Below are 22,887 nucleotides of genomic sequence, written 5' to 3' on the forward strand. Positions count from 1 at the left end.
ATTTCTTTTATTTCTAAAAAAAAAATCTTATTTTAACATAACTTTAAGTTATTGCTACAGTTGTTGCAGGGTTCCTGAGTTCTAGTCTCACAGAGGTGAAGAACAAATCTCGGACATAAAAGGGTGAAGTGAAGTGAAAGTTTATTAAGCGAAGGTGAGAACAGAAAGGAAAGAGAAAAGCTCTCTAGAGGGATAGGGATCCCGAATGGGTTACCACTGAGTGTTGCTGGCAGTCTTTTATTGAGAACTCACTGGAAAGATTGTGGCCTTGAAATTCTTGTGCCCTCTTGGTTTGAGGAAGGACTATTGATGACATCCTTAATGGCTTACTTCTTCTCTGAGGTTTGGTCATTTTCTGTGATTACAACATAGCTGCACCCCCAAAAATAATAAAAATAAAAATAAAACACTCCCTAAAATCCTAGGCCAGGTGTTTGCTTATCTCTGGTTTTGGACACCTCAGCATTTCTCCACATTTGGGATTTATGTGAGCCTGTTCAGGGGAGTCAGGGCCTCCTACCTCTCCCTGACCAGACCTTAACCCTTTCCTTACTCACAGTTATTTCTTAGAAATGAACAAAATAAAACTTTGTGACATTTACAAATGATCAACCAAGTTTGTAAATTGAGTTAATGAATTAAAATATTTTTAAATTCTGTTTATCTGAATTAAAATCATAAAATACCACATAAGAATTGAGTCAAAAATATAAGTCTATGTTTTCAAAGGAGTTATTGGCCCCCTTTGAAAGTACCTACATTTTTTTGTATTTACAGAGAATTATCTGATTTAGTGAGGGTAGGTTATTTTGATTATTTCACTATAAAGTACTTGATTGAATGATGAAGCCAATCGCTTAGGGAAAAAATCAAACTTGAAATATTATTCCTCTAATAAAAACAATTATAAAAGACTTGAGAATCTAGGAAATAGACCAGAAACTCATGACTTGTCATCATTACCAAATAAACCTAATAAGAATTTAGAAGTTCTATCATATAAATAAATAAATAAAAGGCATATAAACTGCCTTTGCTCAGTATTATGCAAGTTCGAAGGCAGAGATTAAGAGCAGTCCATAGTGTCTACAAGTTTTTCTCCTGGCTATTAGTCTAACAGTCCACAGGTGGCTGTTTTTGCTATAACCTTGATTTATGCTTTCTCTGATTATGAGGTAATTCATTAAAAGTGGAGCAAACATCCAGAATATCAAACCACAAAACTTTCAAATTCCTTAGCTTGTGTACCCCTTCTAGTCTCACTGGTAGTCTACTGCCTCCTGCTGGTGAAGACTAGAAGCCTCCTCTGGTCTTTCATGACTTCTACTTCTCCACCTAAAAACCCAGCACCAGCCCGGACAACGAATAATCACAGAGGCTCTGGATGGAAAACCGCCAAGACAACTGCCTCCCCAAGCTAGAAAGAGAACACATTCTTTCCAGGTGTGGCTTTTTAAAAATAGGTGTTTGGCCTCCCAGAAACTACTTGTTTTGGCCCTTAAAATAGAGATTTACCTTGTCAGCTTGCTGCTCTATTAAGGGACACTTTCCCATTTCAGGACCTGGGGAGAGAAACTGGAGGTTATGTTCAGGTCTGCTGTTCTACTATCAATTCTACTACCCAATTCTGTTCTACTATCCAATTCTGTGCCAAAACTGGGACATTAAACTTAATCTTCCCATCCTCTCTCAGAATGTGTCCTGTGGTTTTTACAGACGGCCTTTTCCTCAGGTATTTGAATTTTTATGTTTATATATTATTATTATTATTTTATCACAATTGGTTTCATAGCCATCTAAATAATTTTTTAGGAATTTTAAGAAAGTGTTGGTAGTCCCAACAGATCTGGGAAGCATGAACATTAGCTACAGACCATATTTTATTATCCATACAGATTTGATTTATACCCATAAAGTTACATTTGCATATACAAATATAAAATGCATCCCAACCTGAAGAAATAATGAGAACATGAAGAAAACACAGAGCAGCTTTTGGGTAAATACACCCAAAGCTACCATTATCAATCCTTCTTCAGTATTTCCACATACAGCACTCACCAGATACCTCTAATATTATACCTATGACAGTGTCTATGAACACATTCCACTCTCACCTCTAACGCTGAACCTGAATGTTGAGAAAATAATTTCTCTATCTCCAAGTTATAGACAGAGACTAGAGGAAAATCCCCTAGAGAAATACCGAGTTCTTCTGTTCCTCAACATAGTAAAAAAATATCCTTTCATGTCAAATTTTCTCTTGAGTCTTTGGGTAATCTCAAAACAAGTATTAATTTAGAGGTCGCCATTTTGTTTAGCCCTATTGCTTCAAGATCATTAGGCTCCAGGACTATGAAAACTGAAAGAAGATCATAGGTTATTTACACAGAATAAAGTTAGAAATGATCTGCTGGGCCATTGAAAATGGCTTAATGTGTGAACCAGTGTGTATCAACCCCAGTGTGTTCTCCTCTTAACCCTCGTCTTTGTAGACTATTGAAAATCATGCCAAGATATATTTTTGAGAGTACTCGGGAGAAATGTACTTTATTACATTTATATTTTATATATTTTGAAAGAGAGAGAAAAAAACATGTTATTACTTCAAGTTACTCGAGCAGCAAGCTAACATGCCTGGGGAATGAAGCGTTACATTTGCTTTGGAATCACATTGCTAAATATGACTCCCTCTTCAGTCCTCTGCTTCACAATGAATTCTCAATTTTAAAAGTTAATTGTGTCCTCTTCCTGCCCAATTTTACTACCATCATACCTGCCCTGAGGAAAACAGCATTACTAACATGTCCTTCACGTCTTTCTCCACACATAAGCGAACGTATACAAGCTTGCTTACACATAATCTGTTCAGCATGAGGCCTCGATTATACCATAGACCCTAGCTTTAGATAATAGTTGATATGCCCGCTGTCTCAATGCCATGGAATCCTCCCCAAGGGAACTAGCTCACTTCCTCCTTTAGTATATGTTGGAGGGTTGGTTATTTTACCAACACAGTAGCCCCGCACCAACATAACGGTCACTAGAATGATCTCACTCCAGTGGTTTCCAAACTTAGCTGAAAATTATAAACATAAAAGTAGCATAAGTTTTTTTTCAATAACCAACCCCACTGATAATCAATTCAATCAGTCTTCAGAGGTGGGATAATCTCAGGCATTAGCATTTCTTCAACACTCCTCAGTATAATTTCAGTGTACAGCTGATTAGAAAACTATTTCCACAAAGCCAGATGGGTCAGATTGCAAAGCACCTGTCTACCATGACCACCTCCTCATTAAGGAGTTGTTGGACAAGGATAGGAAAATGAAATAGCTGAGCTTTGTAATTACTTTTGTCCCAATTTTGACCTTCCCTGACCTAATTTGGCCTACACATGACAAACTAATTTTACTGACGTTGCAGGAGGCACCATTCACTGAAATGATGGATGTGTTGACTAAATTTGTTGTGGACATCATTTCACAAAACATACACACATCAAATCATTGTGTTTTACCTCTTAAATGTATACAGTGTTATATGTCAATTATAACTCAATGAAGCTGGAAAAAAATTTAAAAATAAATAAATAAATAAATAAATAAATTTAAAGGCAGAAAAGAAAGAGCCTCCGATTTGAGGATGATTTCACCACCTTTGCTTCTGAATATGCTTGCTTAAGGAAGCTAGTATTGAGGTCTTTTATCTAAACGTTGTCAAATACCCAGGCAGAGTTAAGAGTCGCCAGAGGACTTTGTGAAACTTGCAGTTTCTGTCATTCTGCCCTCCAGTCATTGAGTCCCCAAATCTGACATGTGGCCCTGGAATCTGTCCTTTTAAGGGGGACTATCTGTATAAATCTTACATGAAGACAAGTTTGGAAACCTCATAAGTCCTCAATGAGGGAAGGATAGTTATCCAAAATAAATACAAAACATGGCCTTTCCCCAGGAATTTTGACAGTACATTTGTGCGTGTGTGCGTGTGTGTGTGTGGGGGGGGGGATATCTCCCAGGAATTTTGTGTAAGAAGGAGAGAATAAGAGAGAAATTCCTGTCATATGCCATGTCTTATAAGCCAAAGTACCAGAAAGCAATAAGGGATAACTTATTCAGGCAAAGAGATTGGTGAATTCTCAAGAAGACCTTTGGGTTTACTCCTCCACTGTAAAGGCTGCCAGGGATGACATCATGGTGGCAAGAAAGCAGGGAGACATCTATGAGCAATAGGATGTGATCCAATTCCAGAGCCACTCTGAGATCAGAAACAGAAATGTTCTCTTTACTGAGTGTGAAAGCCAGAGTGTGCATGAGAGAAGAATGAAGAGATACAAGATACCAGGGGTGGTGGTGGGGCAGCATGTAACCTCTTTATAGGAACAAAATAACCAACGAAGATATTTTAATTACTAAGAGCAGATCTTTCTATGGTTAGAAATAGAGGAATAAAAGAAGAAATGATCTTTCCCACGGGAATAAGGAAAAACCCAAATGTGTGGGAGTGAGGTGCAGAGCTGTTGACCTTTAAGGAATAGTTTTATCTTTGTGAGAAAGACAGTGGCAGTAAGCTACTAAAGAAATGAAAGACTAAAGTTTCTTTTTAAATCTGTGTGTATGTAACTTATATTTCAGTCCTGTATGATAATTACTAAAGCCTGTTCACTTGAACTATGATGAAATAATTATCTGTTTTAAAATTTGTGCTTAAATACATTTTGCTTATAGTTATCACCAAATTTTCACATTAGACTTTAATTCCTTTGTTCTAGACTTTTTGTCAGTGCATATATAAATTGTCCATTAGCTCACAATTTTAAATCTTTAGAGTATAACATGCTGCTAGATGTCCGTATGGTGATGTTCTTTTAAAGAACTCTCAAAATATTCTGAAAGGCACCTAGCTCAGAACTCAGATCCCAGTAAATTCTAGATCTCTGATTTAGACGAAATCAGTATTGCAAGTTGGTTTACTGTTTTCTTTAGCCTATACATAGCTATGCAATTACATGAGGAGCAAGTGAATACTATCTCCTTCTGTGTTATTCTTAAACCAGCAATTTTGTCCCAGAAAAACTCTCAAGCTCTAAATTTACAAGGTTTGGCATCTAAAGTGTAGGGACACTGACCAACTACGTTAAAGGAAAGTTCTTGAAAGTAAAGTATAATGGCTCTACTCTCTTCAAGTAATTTTTTTAGAATTTCTCTAAAGGAAATAACATTTATGGAAAGATTATAATCTCCCATTAATAATATCCAGATTACCAAACAATAACCTCAAAATGACTTAGTCTAAATAAATGAGAATGCAAATATTAAATGATATGTTACTTCACCTATATTACAAAGCTGGTACATGGGTGCAAACAAACCGTTTGCTAAGATACTAGGACATTCCCCAATCACTTGGCACAGTGAGCTGTGCTAGAGCTGCTGCTCTAGCCACCAGGATCCCTACCCCAGAAGCCCCCAGACCACTGTCACAGCAGGGTCTCCCAAATGTCATTCCAGAGCTGCGCCTTGTGTCAGTTCTGCCTGTTAAACATTTACATATCCCCCCTTTGCACTTGTGCATATGTAATAACGCAGGAAAAGAATCTTTTATTTGAGAGAGGGAATTCAGTGAAATGATGCTGAGATAGACTAATAGGGCCAGAGAAGGGCTATAACCCAGGGTCCCCAGCAATAACCAGAACATCAGAGCAGAAGGCATCAGATGATAAGTGGAGAATGTTCTGTGAAGTTTATTTGCCTGAGTTTAAATACACAGTCATTTTTTTCATGTTTTTGGCTCTAGTGGGTAGCTTTCTCTTTCTTCACATGAATTTAAACCCAAGTCCCTTACATCTCGGCGAATTTGGAAGAAGCATATTAATCCAAGTCTTCAATCTTCACTAATGTAGCCATCTTCTCACAAATCCAGGAAATTTCAGCACTGCAGCGGGAAATATAAATATTTCCTTTTTGAAAATAGGCACATCCTTTGGATCCATTGATCTGGGCATACTCTTTAGTGCTGAATCTGAAAATTAATCCACTTAAAATTAATTACAAATTTCATATTTCAAATTCGCTCACAACTCAATGTTCTTACCAGTTATCTGAACTTTGAGAGACTTCTGTTTCCATAGCCTATCAAAGTTCTTAAAGCTGGCAAATCTGAGTATTTCATTTCAAGTTAATCATAATCCCAGGTAGAATTATTTAAGAATACTTAAATCTGGGTTGAGAATTCGTCTCCTCTCCATTACCATGGTAAGAAGTACCCAGTACAGATTATATCAGAAGTACCAGAATTTCTTTGCTTTGTAACTTTATTAAGAAAAACAGACAAATGAAATCATATTCTGGGTAAAAAGTTACAACATTTCATTATGAACAAATAGAATTCTGTGTATACATAATTTTATGTGGAAGGTGAAGAGAGAGTAAGAGGGATTCAGACAGAATATGAACGATGATGTAGATGGGACTCTGATATCGGTCCCTAGTTCCTCTGCTAAGGAATTGTTGATAACTCCTCAATAATATCATTACAGAGGCGCCTGGGTGGCTTTCGTTGGTTAAGCCACCACCTCTTGATTTCAGCTCAGGTCAAGATCTCAGAGTGATGGGATCAAGCCCTGCCTTGGGCTCGGGCTCAGAGGGGAGTCTGCTTGAGATTCTCTCTCTCCTGTCTCTCTGCCCCTTCCCATGCTTGCTGTGGGCTTTCTTGCTCTCAAATAAATAAATAAATAAATAGATATCTTTTTTTTTAAATGTACAAAATTATGCTCATCAGACCTAAATCTCCTATATGCCTTTTTACTCAAATGATCTGTGCTACATTGCGGTATCCTTGCTTTGGTGTTGGGCTTACTAAACCCTCCCCTTGGCATATGCCCTTGCTGAGAGCAGCCTTACTCAGTAGGGAAGGTGATTCTGAAGCTCAGTTCCACCTAAGTGTGACAGCCACAGCCTCAGAGCATCCTTGTCCACAGACTCCAAACCTCACCACAGGTTTGGAGGGGACCTCCTCCTCCATATTTTCACTAGGAATGAGTGGGGGGATCCTGGGATGATGACAACTCCTTTGGGAGAGGGGACCCATCTTCTTAAAGGGGAAACAGCTGCATTTACAGGGTATGCTGGTCCTGTTCTGTAAAGCCTCAGTCTAGCAGCAATACCGCAGGTTAGTTGGTAATCATCTCATGCCGAGTATCGCTCTGTTAAAAAGAAGTAACTGTCGTTTTTGTTTGGGTGTTTATTACTTTGCACGTGCTTGTCACCATGATTATTTGAGTGAAACCAGAATCAGTGACTTAATATGACCAGTAGTGGACATTAGAGAGTGAGAAATTGGCATGAGTAGAAAAAACCGTGATATCATTGTGGGAAATGGGTGAAGATAAATATATCCAGGGAGAAAGTATAGACATATCATTGTCTAAACTGGCAGTCATAGCTGAAACCCAGTAACCTTGATGGAAATGAGTGATTATAATTCAGCTTAAGGAAACTGACAGTATGCATTAAGGAGTAAGTGAAGGAGTAAGTAAGGAGTAAGTGAATAGGTGAATAATTTAATGCGAAGGGAGGTGGAGGAAAAGCCTATCACACCCAGAAAGGTACCAGTGCTCTTATATTTCACGTAATACACAAATGTCATATATTACATTAAAAGTATAAATATCATATATCATTTTAATATAGTTGGGATAATATAGTTGGGAACACGGCTGTGTTCCTCAAAATATTTGTTCTGTAGCTGCTAAGAGAATTTTATAAGACTATGTGTTCCTTTCTGTATTTTTAATATAATACCTATTTTTTATAACTTTAAATAGTTGTAAAAACTGTAATTTTCAAAGTATCATATATCCTGTACGTATTTTAAATATTTCTCCAAAACCTTGAAGTGGCAGACTTAACTCATTTTAAGACATGTAAAACATTTGCCATGAAATCTAATTGATCAATCTCTATCACAAAACCAAACTAATCTATCAATTCAGACTTACTTGCTGCTAGAAAATGGCTGACAATTATTGAATTTAAATAAATGAGTTAATGTATGTTCTTATGATAAACGCCACCCTCGGGATTTTAAGTATTGGAGCCAGGGGAGCTGAGAGGCCAAGCTCATGGTCACAGAAGCACTCAGTCCTGACTTTGGCACTCAGGAGGTAGTGACCTTGGGCAAGTTATTTAATCTCTCTATGATAATTGTTTCATCCATAAAATAGGAATATAACAGTGCTTTTATCACAGAGCTAATATTTACATACCCCTTTGAACAAAGTAAGTATAAATATTATTTGTTAAATCAAAAAAATAAATTTAAACTAATAGATAAACTTCAGTGTCTTGCCATGAGTTTGTCACATACACAAAATTAGATACTCTGGCTTTCATTATTTCTTACTGAAGCTTTCTTTTCCATGTGTGTTGTACTCTTTTTTTGTATCTAGATTTATAATTCTTACAATTAGCATTGATTTTCTTAGCATTCCGTTTTTCAGTATCCTTAGCTTACTTTTTCTCCCCCTGCTCCCCAACAGTTAGAGACTTACAAGGATGGAGAGGGACCAGAGCCATCCTCCCATACCCAGCTTCTTCCAGATGGGTCCCATGACAAGCCCAACCAGAAGAAAGAGAACATGGGTAATGGCTGGGACTTCAGAAAATCCTAAGAAGAAGAATAGGGACAATGTCATGTGTGAACCACATTCCAGAGTGCAGAAGTAAGATGTTAATTTCTCTAACCAGGGAAGGAGAGTCAATCAGACCTTTTCCTCCAAGCTATCTATCTTCACCAAGGTGGAGTTCCTATCCATGCAGTTCTTCCTACTGTTAGTCCAGGTCCTCTCCTCATTTGTTGCAAAATAATAGCAGCTCTTCTGGTACCATTGCCACATCTTAGGACAAGGATTACACTTGTGGTCTGAAAAAGAAATTACACCCATTAGTACAAATAATTAACACTGGGGGGACCGGGGAAGGTTTTAGAAACTAAATAATTGAACTTGACGACAGCATCTGAGACCCAGTGTTCTGGAATCATACCACTTTAGGAGCCTGTGGAAATGAAGTCACTCCCAATTATGGGTTGCAGCAACAGGGATTGAAATTCTCACTTCAGGGCTCAGTTTCCTGGCCTTAGAATTACAAGCTCTACTTTTAACTTCTTAAAACATCAAAATCACCTAAAAATAGTTCAAATTTTAAGAAGCTGAAGTATCCAGGTTGGTATCATTCCAAGGCGTTTCCCAAATTCACCTCTGGTTTTTCGAAAACATTAAATATATTGATATCTTCCCTTGTCTTCTATAAATTTAGTGTTATATCAATAGAGGTCATCGGAGAACATACCTTTCTCATGCTATGAGGTGGTGCATGTGATCAATGCCAACAGATTGGACCCGACTGTCCAGTAGGTCCCAATTACCTGAATTGTGAATGATTAGCTCCTGGCAGAGTTTGATGGCCATTTGTCCCTGTCTCTTCAAAAGACTGGAGATCTGTGATTTGAGAAACTCCTCCTGGGTGGGAATATTCCTGTAGCTGTTCAGCTGCTCGGATGAGTTATCCTGCTGTTGGTGGATGATTTTTTGAAGTTGACTTAATTTCTCTGAATCTGAGTTAATTTCATTAGATGTCTGCAAAACTCCAAGACATAAAAGGAGCTAAGTTCATATATCCTCCCATTCTCATCATTGCCATCGATAATTCTTAACACAGAACCATTTCTCACGTTACTTAATATTTTTCAGTAGCTCCCAATAATAGAGGTGTCACGGAAGAAACACACCAGATGCCTTTCTATTCCAAATTGTTTGGAGCTCATCCTCACAATTTTATTGAGATTTTAAATATGATTATACTTGTATTAAAATAATAAATTAATAATTTTATATCTTTGACATTTAATCTAAGGCAGTGCCAAGCATTTTTCCAGTCATTTAGTGGAATACTTTTCTTTTTCCTCTTTGGAGTTGGTTCATGTAATTGTTGTTTTAACAGGAACAGAATCCTTTAAGGCAATGATTACCTTAAGGTATAGTATACAGATCACTTTTATCAGAATCACCCACATATTTGGTTTTATTTTAAATGCAGATTTTAATTCCATATTAGACAATTTCTGGCTCTGGACCCATAAAATCTGCCTTTTTTTAAAAAAAAGTTTTTATTCATTTATTGGAGAGAGAGAGAGAGCTTAAGCAGGATAGGGGCAGAGGGAGAGGGATGGAGAGTATCTCAAGCAGACTCCATGCTGAACATGGAGTTGGATGTGAGGCTTGACCTCATGACCCTGAGATCATGACCTGAGCCAAAACCAAGAGTCAGAAGCTTAAATGACTGAGCCACCCAGGCATCCCAAAATCTACCTTTTTAATTAATAGTTCAGGTGATTCATGGTCACAATAAATTAAGAATCATTACACTAAAAACACTACACTTCAGGAAAAAAAAAACACTTTACTTCTATGGTGAACCAATGAATATGTATCATTTCATCTTAATTTTTTTAAAAGTTGTATTTATTTTGAGAGAGAGAGAGAGAGAGAGAGAGAGAAAGCATGAGTGGGGGGAAAGGCAGAGGGAGAAGCAGACTCCCGGCTGAGCAGGGAGTCTGATGATGTGGGGCTCAATCTCGGGAACCTGGGATCCTGACTTGAGTCAAAGGCAGAGGCTTAACCAGCTGAGCCACCCAAGTACCCTTCATCTTCATTTTAAAAATATGCATCATTATAGAAGATCAACTGCTAATCCTCATAATGGTCAGCTATTGAATATTAGTAACTGCTGCTAGAACCCTGTATTTCTTTCCAAAAGAGCAAGCTACATCATTAGGCCCTATTTATGTGTCCAAATTGGTATGTCTAAATTTTAAGTATCTATGAAGTCCTACATATATAAAAATAAATGAAAGTAGCAAGGAAGATACTAGTGTCATTCACAGAATAAACTTTCTTGACGGCAAGTCCCCCCAAAAGGGAATACTGTGCCACTCACTACTCTGTCCATCATATGGTTAACAATATCCTACAGAGTATGGATTCTCGAGACATTCTTCCATTTATTGTTAGTTCAGAACTCCCTACCCTGTTCAACCCTGATGGCTCAATGAAAGGTCAGAACCAAAATAATATTCTTTTTTAGCTATTGTGCTTGGGAATGAAGCTTCCATTGTTACATGGAGGTGGTTCAACTTTATGCTTAGAGGGTAATGTATCTCAAGCAACTATTCCTCCTTGTTTGTATCTCTTTTTCCATTATAGCAGGCAAGCTATTTCTACACTAGAGTGGTCTTGAGTGAGTGGGTTAAGTCAGTCTTGTACTAAGTCTTCAGGGTGAATGAAATGGCATGTTCTTCCTTGAGTCCAACTCCCTTGGCTCCTATTTCTTACCACTGGGATAATAAGTGGATGCGTGTCTATGCGGAAAAGAAACTCCTTATTCTAACCAGTAATGAGAAATGTAAAAGTTGTCTTCATAATCCAGTCTAGTTTATCAAGAGAAAAAAAATGGATTCAGGGCAAAATCCTCATAATAATTAAGTCTCTCCCTTGCTTGTTTATGTTAGAGACTTGGAGAATGAAGGAGCTATGATTACATAATATAATCAAACCGGAATTTACATAGTTTATAAATGTATTTCCTAATCACTTTTCTTGGGTTTGATGAAATATACTTACACATAATCCCCAAGGTTACCAGCCCAATCAGCAGCATCAGACAAAGAGTTAGCAGACTGAGGGCAGCCTGACGCCAGGTGGGGGAAGGAGCTGGGTACCCTGAAAAAAGCCAACAGAGGAATTACGGTTACAAATGAATTTTTTATTTCTCTCTTATTCCTTTAATGCTCCACCTAGAAAATACCTAAAATGATGTTCAGTGAGGGCCCCACCATCAGTTCTCTTCCACTTCTCTTCCCCACCGTTCTCCTTTCCTTTAAGAGTGTCTCCTAGGGACGCCTGGGTGGCTCAGTGGGTTAAGCTTCTGCCTTCGATTCAGGTCATGATCCCGGGGTCCTGGGATTGAGTCCTGCATCGGGCTCTCTGCTCAGCGGGGAGCCTGCTTCCCTCTCTCTCTCTGCCTGGCTCTCTGCCTACTTGTGGTCTGTCTGTCAAATAAATAAATAAAATCTTTAAAAAAAAAAAGTGTCTCCTAATTTCCAGGTTTTTGTTTTACATCATCACACACCCTTCTTCTTTAAGTTTACTAAATGTACGTATGAGACCTTGTGGAAACTGCTTCTCTGGATGATCCTGACGATTGAAGAGACATCAAGTTTCTGAGACGACAAACTACCACGAAGCAAATGTTATAGTGCATTTTATTCTTATCTATTATCCAGGCTGTTTATCACCTCATAGATAACGAATGAGTATGGAATGAAAGACAAAACAAATGTGCACTCTAACCTACAATGTTTCTTTTTTTTTAATGTTCTTTTTTAAAATTTTATTTTATTTTTTCAGTGTTTCAATAACCTACAATATTTCTTAATTCAGACTCTAACAGCAGCTAGCCCAGTATCTCAGACAGATGGATTGCAAATTTCCAGGTGTGCTATCATACACATCACACCCACGACTCCTTTTCTCTCAAGGATTACAGCTATAATTTAAATAAACAAATAAAAATGTATAACCACTGTTATTAGACCCATGACAAGCCTATTCCCATTCTCTTTGTTTATCACCCCAAATTACACACACACACACACACACACACGTGCATGCATACACACACACACACATACACACACACAAAGTAAAAATAAATTCAAGAGAAAAAGAAAGTAGTTCCCATATTTTAGATGATTTAGGGCAACAATATGAACTGTCAACAGATTCTTGAAAATAAGGGATACAGTCTGATATACTAAACTGAATTCCTGACCACAGAGATTAATATTTCTTCCAACAAGAGATAAGGGAATGAACCAAAAACTAGCACTGAGTTTGGGTTTTACCAGTTGTGGGAACATGGTTAAATCATTTAATTTTCTTCAGACTCAGTTTTACCAATATTATTCCATTTACTTCACAAATACTTTGATAAAAATATGATATAATGCATATACAGTACTATATGGATATTGTTATTATTGATCCAACACTATTAATTATGCTAGGAATTTCCACTCCCCCCAAAATTTTAAACTACTTACAAAATGGAAACTTTTTCTTGTCTTATTTCTGACTCTCTTGTCCTCCCATTTCTCTCTTCAGTTATTTATACCTTTGAAAAGAAAAATTTCCTCGACTTTCTCTATTTTAGTGACCTCCAATCTGGCTACTAAAAAAATATTTGCCGGGCATCTCTCACAAAGTATAAATATAAGGACTTCATTTGTAAAAAGAATTCTTTTAGTCCCCAAGTTCAATTTCTCTCATGTCAAATGTTTCACTATAACACAAATACATAGTGATATCACACAATTTAAAGAGATCTTAGAAGTCACATGTTTTCTGGCCAAAACTGGGAACACTCATTCTACTCGTGTATTTCACAACTCCGTCTCCATTTTGGAGATTCCACAACACACCTCTCTTTCGCATCAGAACCAACGCATTTATTTATTTTTTTTTAAAGATTTTATTTATTTATTTGACAGACAGAGATCACAAGTAGGCAGAGAAGCAGGCAGAGAGAGAGGGGAGGAAGCAGGCTCCCTGCTGAGCAGAGAACCCTATGCGGGGCTTGATCCCAGGACTCTGGGATCATGACCTGAGCTGAAGACAGAGGCTTTAACCCACTGAGCCACCCAGGCGCCCCAGAACCAAAGCATTTATAACCCGTCCATTTCCCAAGGTCACATCATGCTGTCCCTGACCTCCTACCTCTTTTCCTTAGGTTATTTCTATCGCGGGTATTTCCCTCTCCAACAGAATCCTGAAATGTGAGTGTCGCGTAAGTCACTTCTTCAGACATTGTAGAAGAAAGCACTACTATAAATTATGTAATTAATGTTTCAATATCTTCAGGCCCAGGAACAGGTCGTTCTTCTCAAGGCTGGGAGCTTTTATAAACACACTCAACTGACCCAAGACACACCCCACAGCCCCTCTGTAAAGACAGAATGATAATCAGGGGTTTTTTTGTTTGTTTGCTTTTGTCTTGTTTTGTTTTTGCAGAGAAAGCAAGAGAAATCAAATAATTCTTTTTAGAAATCAGAATATCATAGATCTGAATCTGTCTGCTCTTTGCAGCATTGTTTCTTGTGAAGCTAAAGGGATACTAGGGAGCAGAGCAGAAATGGTGGTTTCTGGGGGAATCCCCATGATCTCCAGGGTAGAGGCTGTTCTGAATTATTCAATAAAGGGTCAGCTTGTCATTTTTACATGTGTCAAAGGCCAGCTAATCCTGTATGAAGACACTGGATCTGGTTTACACTCACACATATCAGAGAAATATGCACATGACAGGAAAAGCTGTGTAAAGACCACCCATACCTGCCCACTGTTTTAAAAATACAAGTGTGTGTGTGTGTGTGTGTGTGTGACAGAGACAGAGAGGCAGGCAGGAAGGGAGAAGCAGTGGTAATGGAGCATAGAGAAGAAATTGATAACCGTTAAAACTGAGCATGGATGGGTGCTCCCTTTGGCAGGGCTAAACCCCACAGAATAATCCCCCTGTGAATAACAACTAGCATGTGGTATGGTACCTTTCCTTTTCCTTTCCTTTTTTTTTTTTTTTTTAATTTGTTTGTTGAGTTGGTTTTTAACCTGAAGATAACCAACAGTCATTTTGTGCAGCTAAAATTCCTATAGAAAACATGCAGTCTTTTGGGTTCGAAAAATCGAAGATGGAGTTTGGGGCAACAGTAAGAACAGTGCTGGATACTCACATGGACCCCGGGATATGGGGAATCCCTAGAGCACCTTTGTGCCTTGAAGTCTCTTTGAGCTACAGGTTATATACATTTCATTTTAAAAATAATATGGGGTGAGGCACCTGGGTGGCTCAGTTGGTTAAGCGTCAGACACTTGGTTTCAGCTCAGATAATGATCTTAGGGTCCTGGGATTGAACCCCTTATCTGGCTCCCTCCTTAGTGAGGAGTCTTCTTGTCCTTCTCCCTCTGCTCCTCCCCAGGCTCACACATGCACACTCTCTCTATAAAATAAATAAATCTTAAACAAATTTTAAAAAATTATAAAATAATCAATCTGTTTTTTTTTTCCTTTCTTAAGACAAAAAAAAAAAAACAAAAAACAAAACCTGAAAAGGTGCTTCCAATAAAACTGAATTGCAACCACTTTGGAAAACGGTGTGGAGATTCCTCAAAAAATTAAAAATAAAGTTACCCTATGACCTAGCAATTGCACTACTGGGTATTTACCCCAAAGATACTGATGTAGTGAAAAGAAGGGCCATCTGCACCCCAATGTTCATAGCAGTAATGGCCACGGTCACCAAACTGTGGAAAGAGCCAAGACGCCCTTCAGCAGACGAAAAGATAAAAGAAGATGTGGTCCATATATACTATGAAACATTTCTCAGTCTTCAGAAAGGATGAATACCCAGCTTTTGTATCAACATGGATGGGACTGGAGGAGATTATGCTGAGTGAAACAAGTAAAGCAGAGAAAGTCAATTATCATATGGTTTCACATTCTTGTGGAACATAAGGAATAACATGGAGGACATCAGAAGGAAGGGAAAAATGAAAGGAGGGAAATCAGAGGGGGAGATGAACCATGAGAGACTGTGGACTCTGGGAAACAAACTGAGGATTTTAGAAGGGTGGGAGGTAGGGGGGATGGGTGAGCCTGGTGGTGGGTATCAAGGAGGGCATGTACTGCATGGAGCACTGGGTGTTATAGGTAAACAGTGAATCCTGGAACACTGCATCAAAAACTAATGATGTACAATAAGGTGATTAATGTAACACAATTAAAAAAAAATCTGAAGTAAACTCACTGCAGAAGGATTTAACTGTGATACTTTTTTTCAACAACATCACATGAGCAGTAAAAAGCAGACGGTTTATATAGAAAGCGTTCTGGTTATTATTTGAGGAATATGAGAGAAAAACAGCCCATCACATGTGTAGTTGGTCATTTAGTCAGTTGGTGTCAAACTCTTGAAGGACTGTATTTACTTCTAATGCCAGCATCACTTGTAAAATTTACTACTTCTATAATAAAATTCATTGTTGTTGAGAACTTGTGGAAGGCAGAATAACAGCCCCTCAAATCTGTGCCTGTTCCATCCCCAGAATCTCTCAGTCTGGTAGTTCACATGGCCAAAGGTATTGCAGATGGGGAGAAGATTGCAGACCTTGGGATGAAGAAATTATCCTTCACTACCTGGTGGGCCCAATTTAGTCACGAGTCCCTCAAAGTGGAGAACCTTTCCTAGATTCAGTCAGAGAGCTCCAATATTGTTGGCTGAAGGTGAAGGAAGAGGATCAGGAACCAAGGAATGTGGGCTGGAAGATGCACGGTAGGGATTGGAAACTCCCACAGAGCACCAGAAAGGAACACAAACGCTGCCACCCCCCACCCCCGCAGCCTTGATAATACCTCTGTGAGATCATGTCAGACTTCTAACACACAGAACTCTGAGGCCATAAATTGAGCTGTTTAAGCTGCTATATTTGTGGAATTTGCTAAAGCAGCAACAGGAAACTAACACAGAACTCTGCTATATGTGAGCAGAAGCACTAAGGAATCTTTTTTAGAGTTTCCTTTGGGGTAAGAAGGCGATTGCATGACTACACTGGGGGATGATTTGATGTAGGTTTTTGTTTTCAGGTGGCAGAAGGACGGATCTGAAACTTCCAAAGATCTTCCTGTATGTGAAGATTATCTTCGTCGAAGTTCTCCAGAATAAATTGCACCTTGTCTTAGAGGTGTGAATGAATTTCCAATAGGTTGCAGAAAAACAATGTAAAAATAGCAATTCTTCAATAATATTTATGTATGATTTCTAAAAACATAAATATACATTTATTTCTCATTTCTATTTTTTCCCAAACTGATGTGTGTTCAATCAAAAAAAAAAAAAAAAAGTGGAGGCTCTGAGTCATAATCAATTAAACTCCCCTGCCAAAGATGTAGAAATAATTAACAAATCTATGTTGATGTTTATTATTCTAATAACTTAGGTAAAAGCAGAGACCATCAACATGAGGAAAAGTTAAATTGAATACGTGATTATGAAAATGAGAACTCAGAATTTTTTTGTCTCATTTTTCACTTTCACCAAATTTTGCAAAGACTGAATTTTCATTTTCATTGCCCTAATTCTTTCACCTTCAAGCTCCCTAAGAAAGCATTTAACCTCTTACAGTCTTATCCAAAGCATACATGGGTAAAACAGTGATGAGGAATCTCACCTAGTTGCTAATAATTTCTCTAAGAAAAAGGACTGGTCGCACTTTCTATGCACTTCCTGTTACCATGATTCTAAAAGTCTTTTTATATATTCTTAGCTTATAATTTTATTAATTTAGAAATCACTGCTTATACTTGCCTCCCTTAAAAATTTCCAGCATCTCTGTAGCTCATTTTAGCAGGTTATGTTATCAAATATCATATCTTTTTGTAGACGTCTACCAAATTTAGGACATTTCTCCTAAATCACCATTAATCTCCTCATTAACACATCCGAGGCTCTTTCTCCAAATTCATTTTACTCATCCTATAAGCATCTAATATAATTGATTATTTATTTTAACTTAAAATTCTTCTCCAAAATACCCTGTTCTATAGGACACCATTATCTTGTTTTTCTTCCTACTTCACTACCTAATCCTCTCTCAGATTTGCTGGCTCTCTTTATCAGGCTCCAAAATGCTGTTGTGACCCAGAGTTGAGTTCCCGGTCCTCTGTCCTGTTTGTACTCATCCCTGGATGAGCTCTTTCAGATCCATGGCTTAGAGCGACAGCCATGCGTAAGGGATCTCCAAATATATATATATATATATATATATATATATATATATATATATATATATATATTCATGCCATGGTGTGATCACCAGACCCAAATATCTGACTGAAGATTTGGCATACTTATTTGCATATGCTATAGGGTTTTTAAATGTAACACATCAAAAAATAAATTAATAAACAACTCCTTCCCCGTGGTTTCACTCTATGCTTCTCTCCATTTCAGTAAATGAAAACTTCGCATATTTCCTAAGCCCCAAACTCAAGCTTCAAATTTTCATGCTGCTCTCACATCAAATCCCCCAGAAAATACTGTTCATTGTGAAAAATAAGGGAATGCAGGTATTAAATATGGAGCTATTGTTGGTCCGAGATACATTAAAAGAAATACTGAGTTTACACAATAAGAAGTTACCCTCTAACTCCCTTCTTCTGTGATCATTCCATGCCCACATATTACATGCCTATTCCAGAGAACACTTTCAAAGTACTTTCAAAATATCTAGCGATTGGGCAGAATGGAAATTAATTCACAAAAAGGAATGGAGAAAATGAAGATTAAGTCCAGAAGGATCAAAGACCTAAAGATAAACGCAGAAAGAAAAAAAATGACCACAAGGTGGAGCTGGAGGATAAACACATGATAGAATTTATTTGGGGGTATTTCTTGTTTTGGGGCTTTTTTTCCCTAGGACTTATTTTGAAATGTGTATTCATCCAATCAGGAAAATCAAATATCCCGATTAAAATAAAAGGTCATGCATATATATTGATTACCTTAAATCTCAGATCAACATTTAGTTGTCCAGCGAAGTGAACAAAACCTGGGTCTGCCCCAAGCTTCTCCAGTAAAGCTCTATTATTTCTTTTTTTTTTTTTTTCATAATACTTATCATGATCTGAAATTATGTTGCTTTTTTCTTCCTTTGCTTTTTTCCTATCTATGTTCACCAGCCTCCACTAGAATATAAGCTCAATAAGAGCACAGCTTTTGTATGTTTTTCTCACCATGTTATCCCAGGAAATAGAATAGTGCTTGAGACACAAAAAGTGATCAAGAAATGTTTGTTCAAATAATGGATTAATTCATGGTCCTTGCAATGTACATTTTATAGTGATTTTAACAGAAGACTTTACTTTTTATTTATTTTTTAAAATTTTTGTTTTGTTATGTTAGTCACCATACACCATTAGTTTTTGATGTAGTGTTCCAAGATTCCTTGTTAATGAATACTTTATATCCCAATATATTGTAACATGAATCCGCAGTTCAAATATGCTTGATCACTTTGCTTTCCTTGATCACACCACACTCGTTCATACTTTCACAGCTTTGTTCAGATGTTTGCCCCACCTGATAAAAAAAGTATTCCTTTCTTCTCTCTCTTCTTCTGTAATCTTTGCCTTTCCTTCAAATCTTAATTCAAGGCTTATATATTCTGTTTGATTATTATTTAACTTTACAGATATTTTGTATGCACATGTATGATAAACTTCTCATTGTGGTAGATGCTGTCTGACACATTTTCCCCTTTATTTTTTCTGCTCTGTAACAAAACATTCTGCCACAGTTGTCATCTGATAGTTATTCATTGTTTAGCTCATGAACTTTTATAGTTCTTTTTTTTTTTTAAAGATTTTATTTATTTATTTGACAGACAGAGATCACAAGTAGGCAGAGAGGCAGGCAGAGAGAGAGAGAGAGAGAGGGAAGCAGGCTCCCTGCTGAGCAGAGAGCCCGATGCGGGGCTCGATCCCAGGACCCTGAGATCATGACCTGAACTGAAGGCAGAGGCTTTAACCCACTGAGCCACCCAGGCGCCCCTAGCTCATGAACTTTTAATAAAACATGACACTTTTCAGTCCACATGTTTAAGCTTTCCAGAAATGAAAGAGAAAATATGAATTATGCTTTTTTTTCATGACAGGAAATTCTAGTTTTTATCAAGGATAAACGATGTTTGGTATGTGTGTTGAAGGCTAGTAAGTCAGAGGTGAACCAACAATATTAATGCAGAGGATTGAGAAAGAACAGGACATCACTGATAGTTACATCTAAGGGTTAGCATAAAAGTGATGTGCCTTAAAAAGTCTGAGACTCTTAACTGTAGGAAACAAACTGAAGGATTTAGATGGGAAATGGGGAGGTGGTCAGAAGGATGGGGTAACTGGGTAATGGGCATCAACGAGGGCACTTGACATAATGAGCACTGGGTGTTATATGCTATGTATAAATCACTGAATTCTACCTCTGAAACTTAAGAAAAGAAAAAAGAAAAAGAAAGTTTGTAAAAAAAAAAATCACCAGTTACAAAATTCTCCTTTCCTTTATATATTTTTTTCAGTTAAGAGACGTTATTAAAGCATCCATAATAGTCAACATCATTTTCCTTTGGTCTTTCTCTTTTACACACCCACTAGCCCTCATTATGTATTGAACAGTCTTATCCACAATGTTATGAATTCCACTGATTTCTTATTGAATCTCTACCCTGTCATTGTGAGTCTTGTGTTTACTCATTCTTCAGCTATAAACATAGATAATGGAGTCTGGACAATCCTCAAATTTGAAAGACTTTATAAAGTAGTTGAAAGAACTTGGAAACTAGGTAGATGGTACTGCTTTTTACAAGCAGTATGATCGTAGAAATGTCTCCAACTTTCTTAACCTTCCCTTTCTACGTGTGTAATATCAGGATGACGATGCCCTCATTTACCAAATATCTACCGGATGGTTACTGTATGTTGGACACTAATTTAGACCATGGTATATATTCTTTGGGGATACATGACAAAAATACCTGTGTGTGTGTGTGTGTGTGTGTGTGTGTGTGTGTGTGTGTGTGTGTGAGACAGAGAGGGAGAGAGAGAGAGAGAGAGTTAAGTGTAATGGAAAAGAGTGAAACAAGAAAGAGGAACAGGAAGGGTGCATGGGTGGCTCAGTGGCTTAAGCCTTGGACTCTTGATTTTGGCTCAGGTCATGATCTTAGGGTCATGTGATCAAGCCCCAGGTGTGTATCTGTCCTCAGTGCAGTCTGCTGGGATACTCTCTCCTTCTCCCTTCCCCTCTGCCCCTCTCCCTGCTTCTGTGCAACGGCTCTCATAAATAAATAAATAAATAAATAAATAAAGAGGGACAGGAATGTGGGCTGGCATATGGTAGGATTTGGGAAGTCGTTCTAAGTACAAACAAATCAAGATTAGATAGCTAAAATCTAAGACTGCTCCATAAAGAAAAATACCATGACTTTCTCCATGAATATTCACTGCCAATTTCAGTGTCTGAAATTGTTAAAATATATTTGCTTTAAAATTAAAGAGATGGTTTTATTTAAGTGCCTCTTAATCTCTCAAATACTAACCAAAGATTTTTATTCCAAATTCAAACTCATCAGAATATTTGCAATAAGGACTTTTTCTGTTATACTTTACTAAGCCAAGAAAAGAGGGGCAATAAAATATACAAACATACCAATGACAGACCTTGTAGGGTGAGTAAGAGATATCTAACAAAGTAGAACCTGGTTGGTTCAGTTGGTACAGCATATAACTCTTGATCTTGGGGTTGTGAGTTTGAGCCCCATGTTGGCAGAAGAGCTCTCTTAAGAAAAAAAAAAAAGTGGTATCTAGCAAAGCCTCTGGATTTTGGAAAAGGAAAAAGAAAAGTTTATAATCTCTCTTTCTTTTTCCTGCAGTTCTCTGCTTAATTTTTGCTGAGTAACTCAGCTTGTATTTATAGCCTATGTAGAGGAAGAAAACAGAACGAAGACTAATGTTATCAGGGACTCCTTTGACCCTGAGGGACTCTGTACTCAACCAGCATATTTCCTAACACCTCCAAGCCAAGTTGGGGGCTTACAAATAAAGGCAAATATATTTTTGTGGAGCATAGATATGGACATAAGACCCTCAGCCTGCGACTAGTGTATCAAATATCCAAAACCCAGTGATGCATTGCAATCATTAAAAGGAAAAAAAAAAAAAAAGAAAGTCCCGAGGCTGAGCTATGGGTAGGAAAGGAATATCATCTGAGGCATAGGTTTCTTAAATGTACAATGTTAAGTATTCGTGAATCAAGTAAGTCCAGCATATTCTTTGCTATTTGCAAGAAGAATAAATGGGATATTTGATAACTCATCCAATTGTCCAAGACCTAGAAATGTGGAAACCACAACAAATCAAGCTATTATGTTTCATACCTCCTGAAAGTATCTGCTAATTGAACATGAAAATGTTTACAATAATTGTAAAGGCTTCCAAATGTCCATGGATCTTGCACTTACATATTTGATTTAATTTAACTATAAATTTTCAGAAGTTACATATTTGGTTACTAAGAGAAATGAGTAAAAGTTGATTGAAAAACTAACTTGAACTAAACCCTCCACATTCTTTTCTGTGACTAAGTCACAATTATTTTTTCAGGATTTCTGAAAAAAAAGCTGATGTAAGATAGTGACAGGAAGAACATGGAACAGAGGAGTAAAGGTGGAAGAAAAGCCTCAGAACTTGGTGTATGAATAAAGGGGGCCAGAAAGGGAGGACTAGAATAACTCCCAGGCTGTGCTGGGAGATGGGGGTTAGCATGCACTGCTAGGAAGAGCTAACAGTCCACTTTGATTGAATGAGAAATTATGCAGATGGAAGCAGAGGTAGATTAATGATCGACTAAAGATCTGGATTTACCCTGCTTATGACTGGGAAACACTGAATATTTTACCTGAGCTACAAAACCCAGTGAAAAAAATGGGTGTGGGGCTTAAGAAATTTGATTATTTGATTTTCAGTACTTTAATTAGATTTGATATTTATTAAAAGTGGGGTTTTTGAACAATGATTGGTTTTTAGTGAAAATATTTAAATCATGCTAAGTTTAGGTTCCTTAAATCAGGCAATGCCTTTCATGTTTGTTTGTTTGTTTATACTTTACCTCACTTTTAAAATTATTTGAGTTGTGTAGGGCAAGAAATTTTAAGATGAAATATTATTTTAAGTG

The 22,887-nt window shown here is 37.4% G+C and overlaps 1 protein-coding gene across 1 annotated transcript; it reads right to left on the reverse strand.

The window, feature by feature from the left end:
- Window positions 1-5,788: 5,788 nt before the first annotated feature.
- LOC111142258 (C-type lectin domain family 12 member B) lies at window positions 5,789-13,967 on the reverse strand. Its single transcript, XM_022495304.1, has 6 exons — window positions 13,835-13,967; window positions 11,681-11,779; window positions 9,427-9,645; window positions 8,768-8,922; window positions 8,552-8,667; window positions 5,789-6,021 (listed from the first exon to the last, which is right to left on the reverse strand). Exons 1-6 carry the CDS (start codon window positions 13,923-13,925, stop codon window positions 5,871-5,873), a joined length of 831 nt encoding a protein of 276 aa, XP_022351012.1. The 5' UTR covers window positions 13,926-13,967; the 3' UTR covers window positions 5,789-5,870.
- Between the last annotated feature and the right edge of the window lie 8,920 nt (window positions 13,968-22,887).

This window comes from Enhydra lutris, unplaced genomic scaffold, assembly GCF_002288905.1.
Source record: "Enhydra lutris kenyoni isolate GAN:26980312 unplaced genomic scaffold, ASM228890v2 scaffoldscaffold7, whole genome shotgun sequence".
In the NCBI taxonomy this organism is placed as follows: Eukaryota; Metazoa; Chordata; class Mammalia; order Carnivora; family Mustelidae; genus Enhydra; species Enhydra lutris.

What these genes read in the sequence shown, in the direction of transcription:
- LOC111142258 (XM_022495304.1), bottom strand. Translation starts at nt 13,925, where the DNA reads ATGTCTGAAGAAGTGACTTACGCGACACTCACATTTCAGGATTCTGTT. An exon ending in GCTAATCATTCACAATTCAG is followed by an intron (nt 8,923 to 9,426) that starts GTAATTGGGACC and finishes TTTCTTTTTCAG; the next exon opens with ACCACAAGTGTAATCCTTGT. An exon ending in TAGATAGCTTGGAGGAAAAG is followed by an intron (nt 8,668 to 8,767) that starts GTCTGATTGACT and finishes TCTTCTTCTTAG; the next exon opens with GATTTTCTGAAGTCCCAGCC.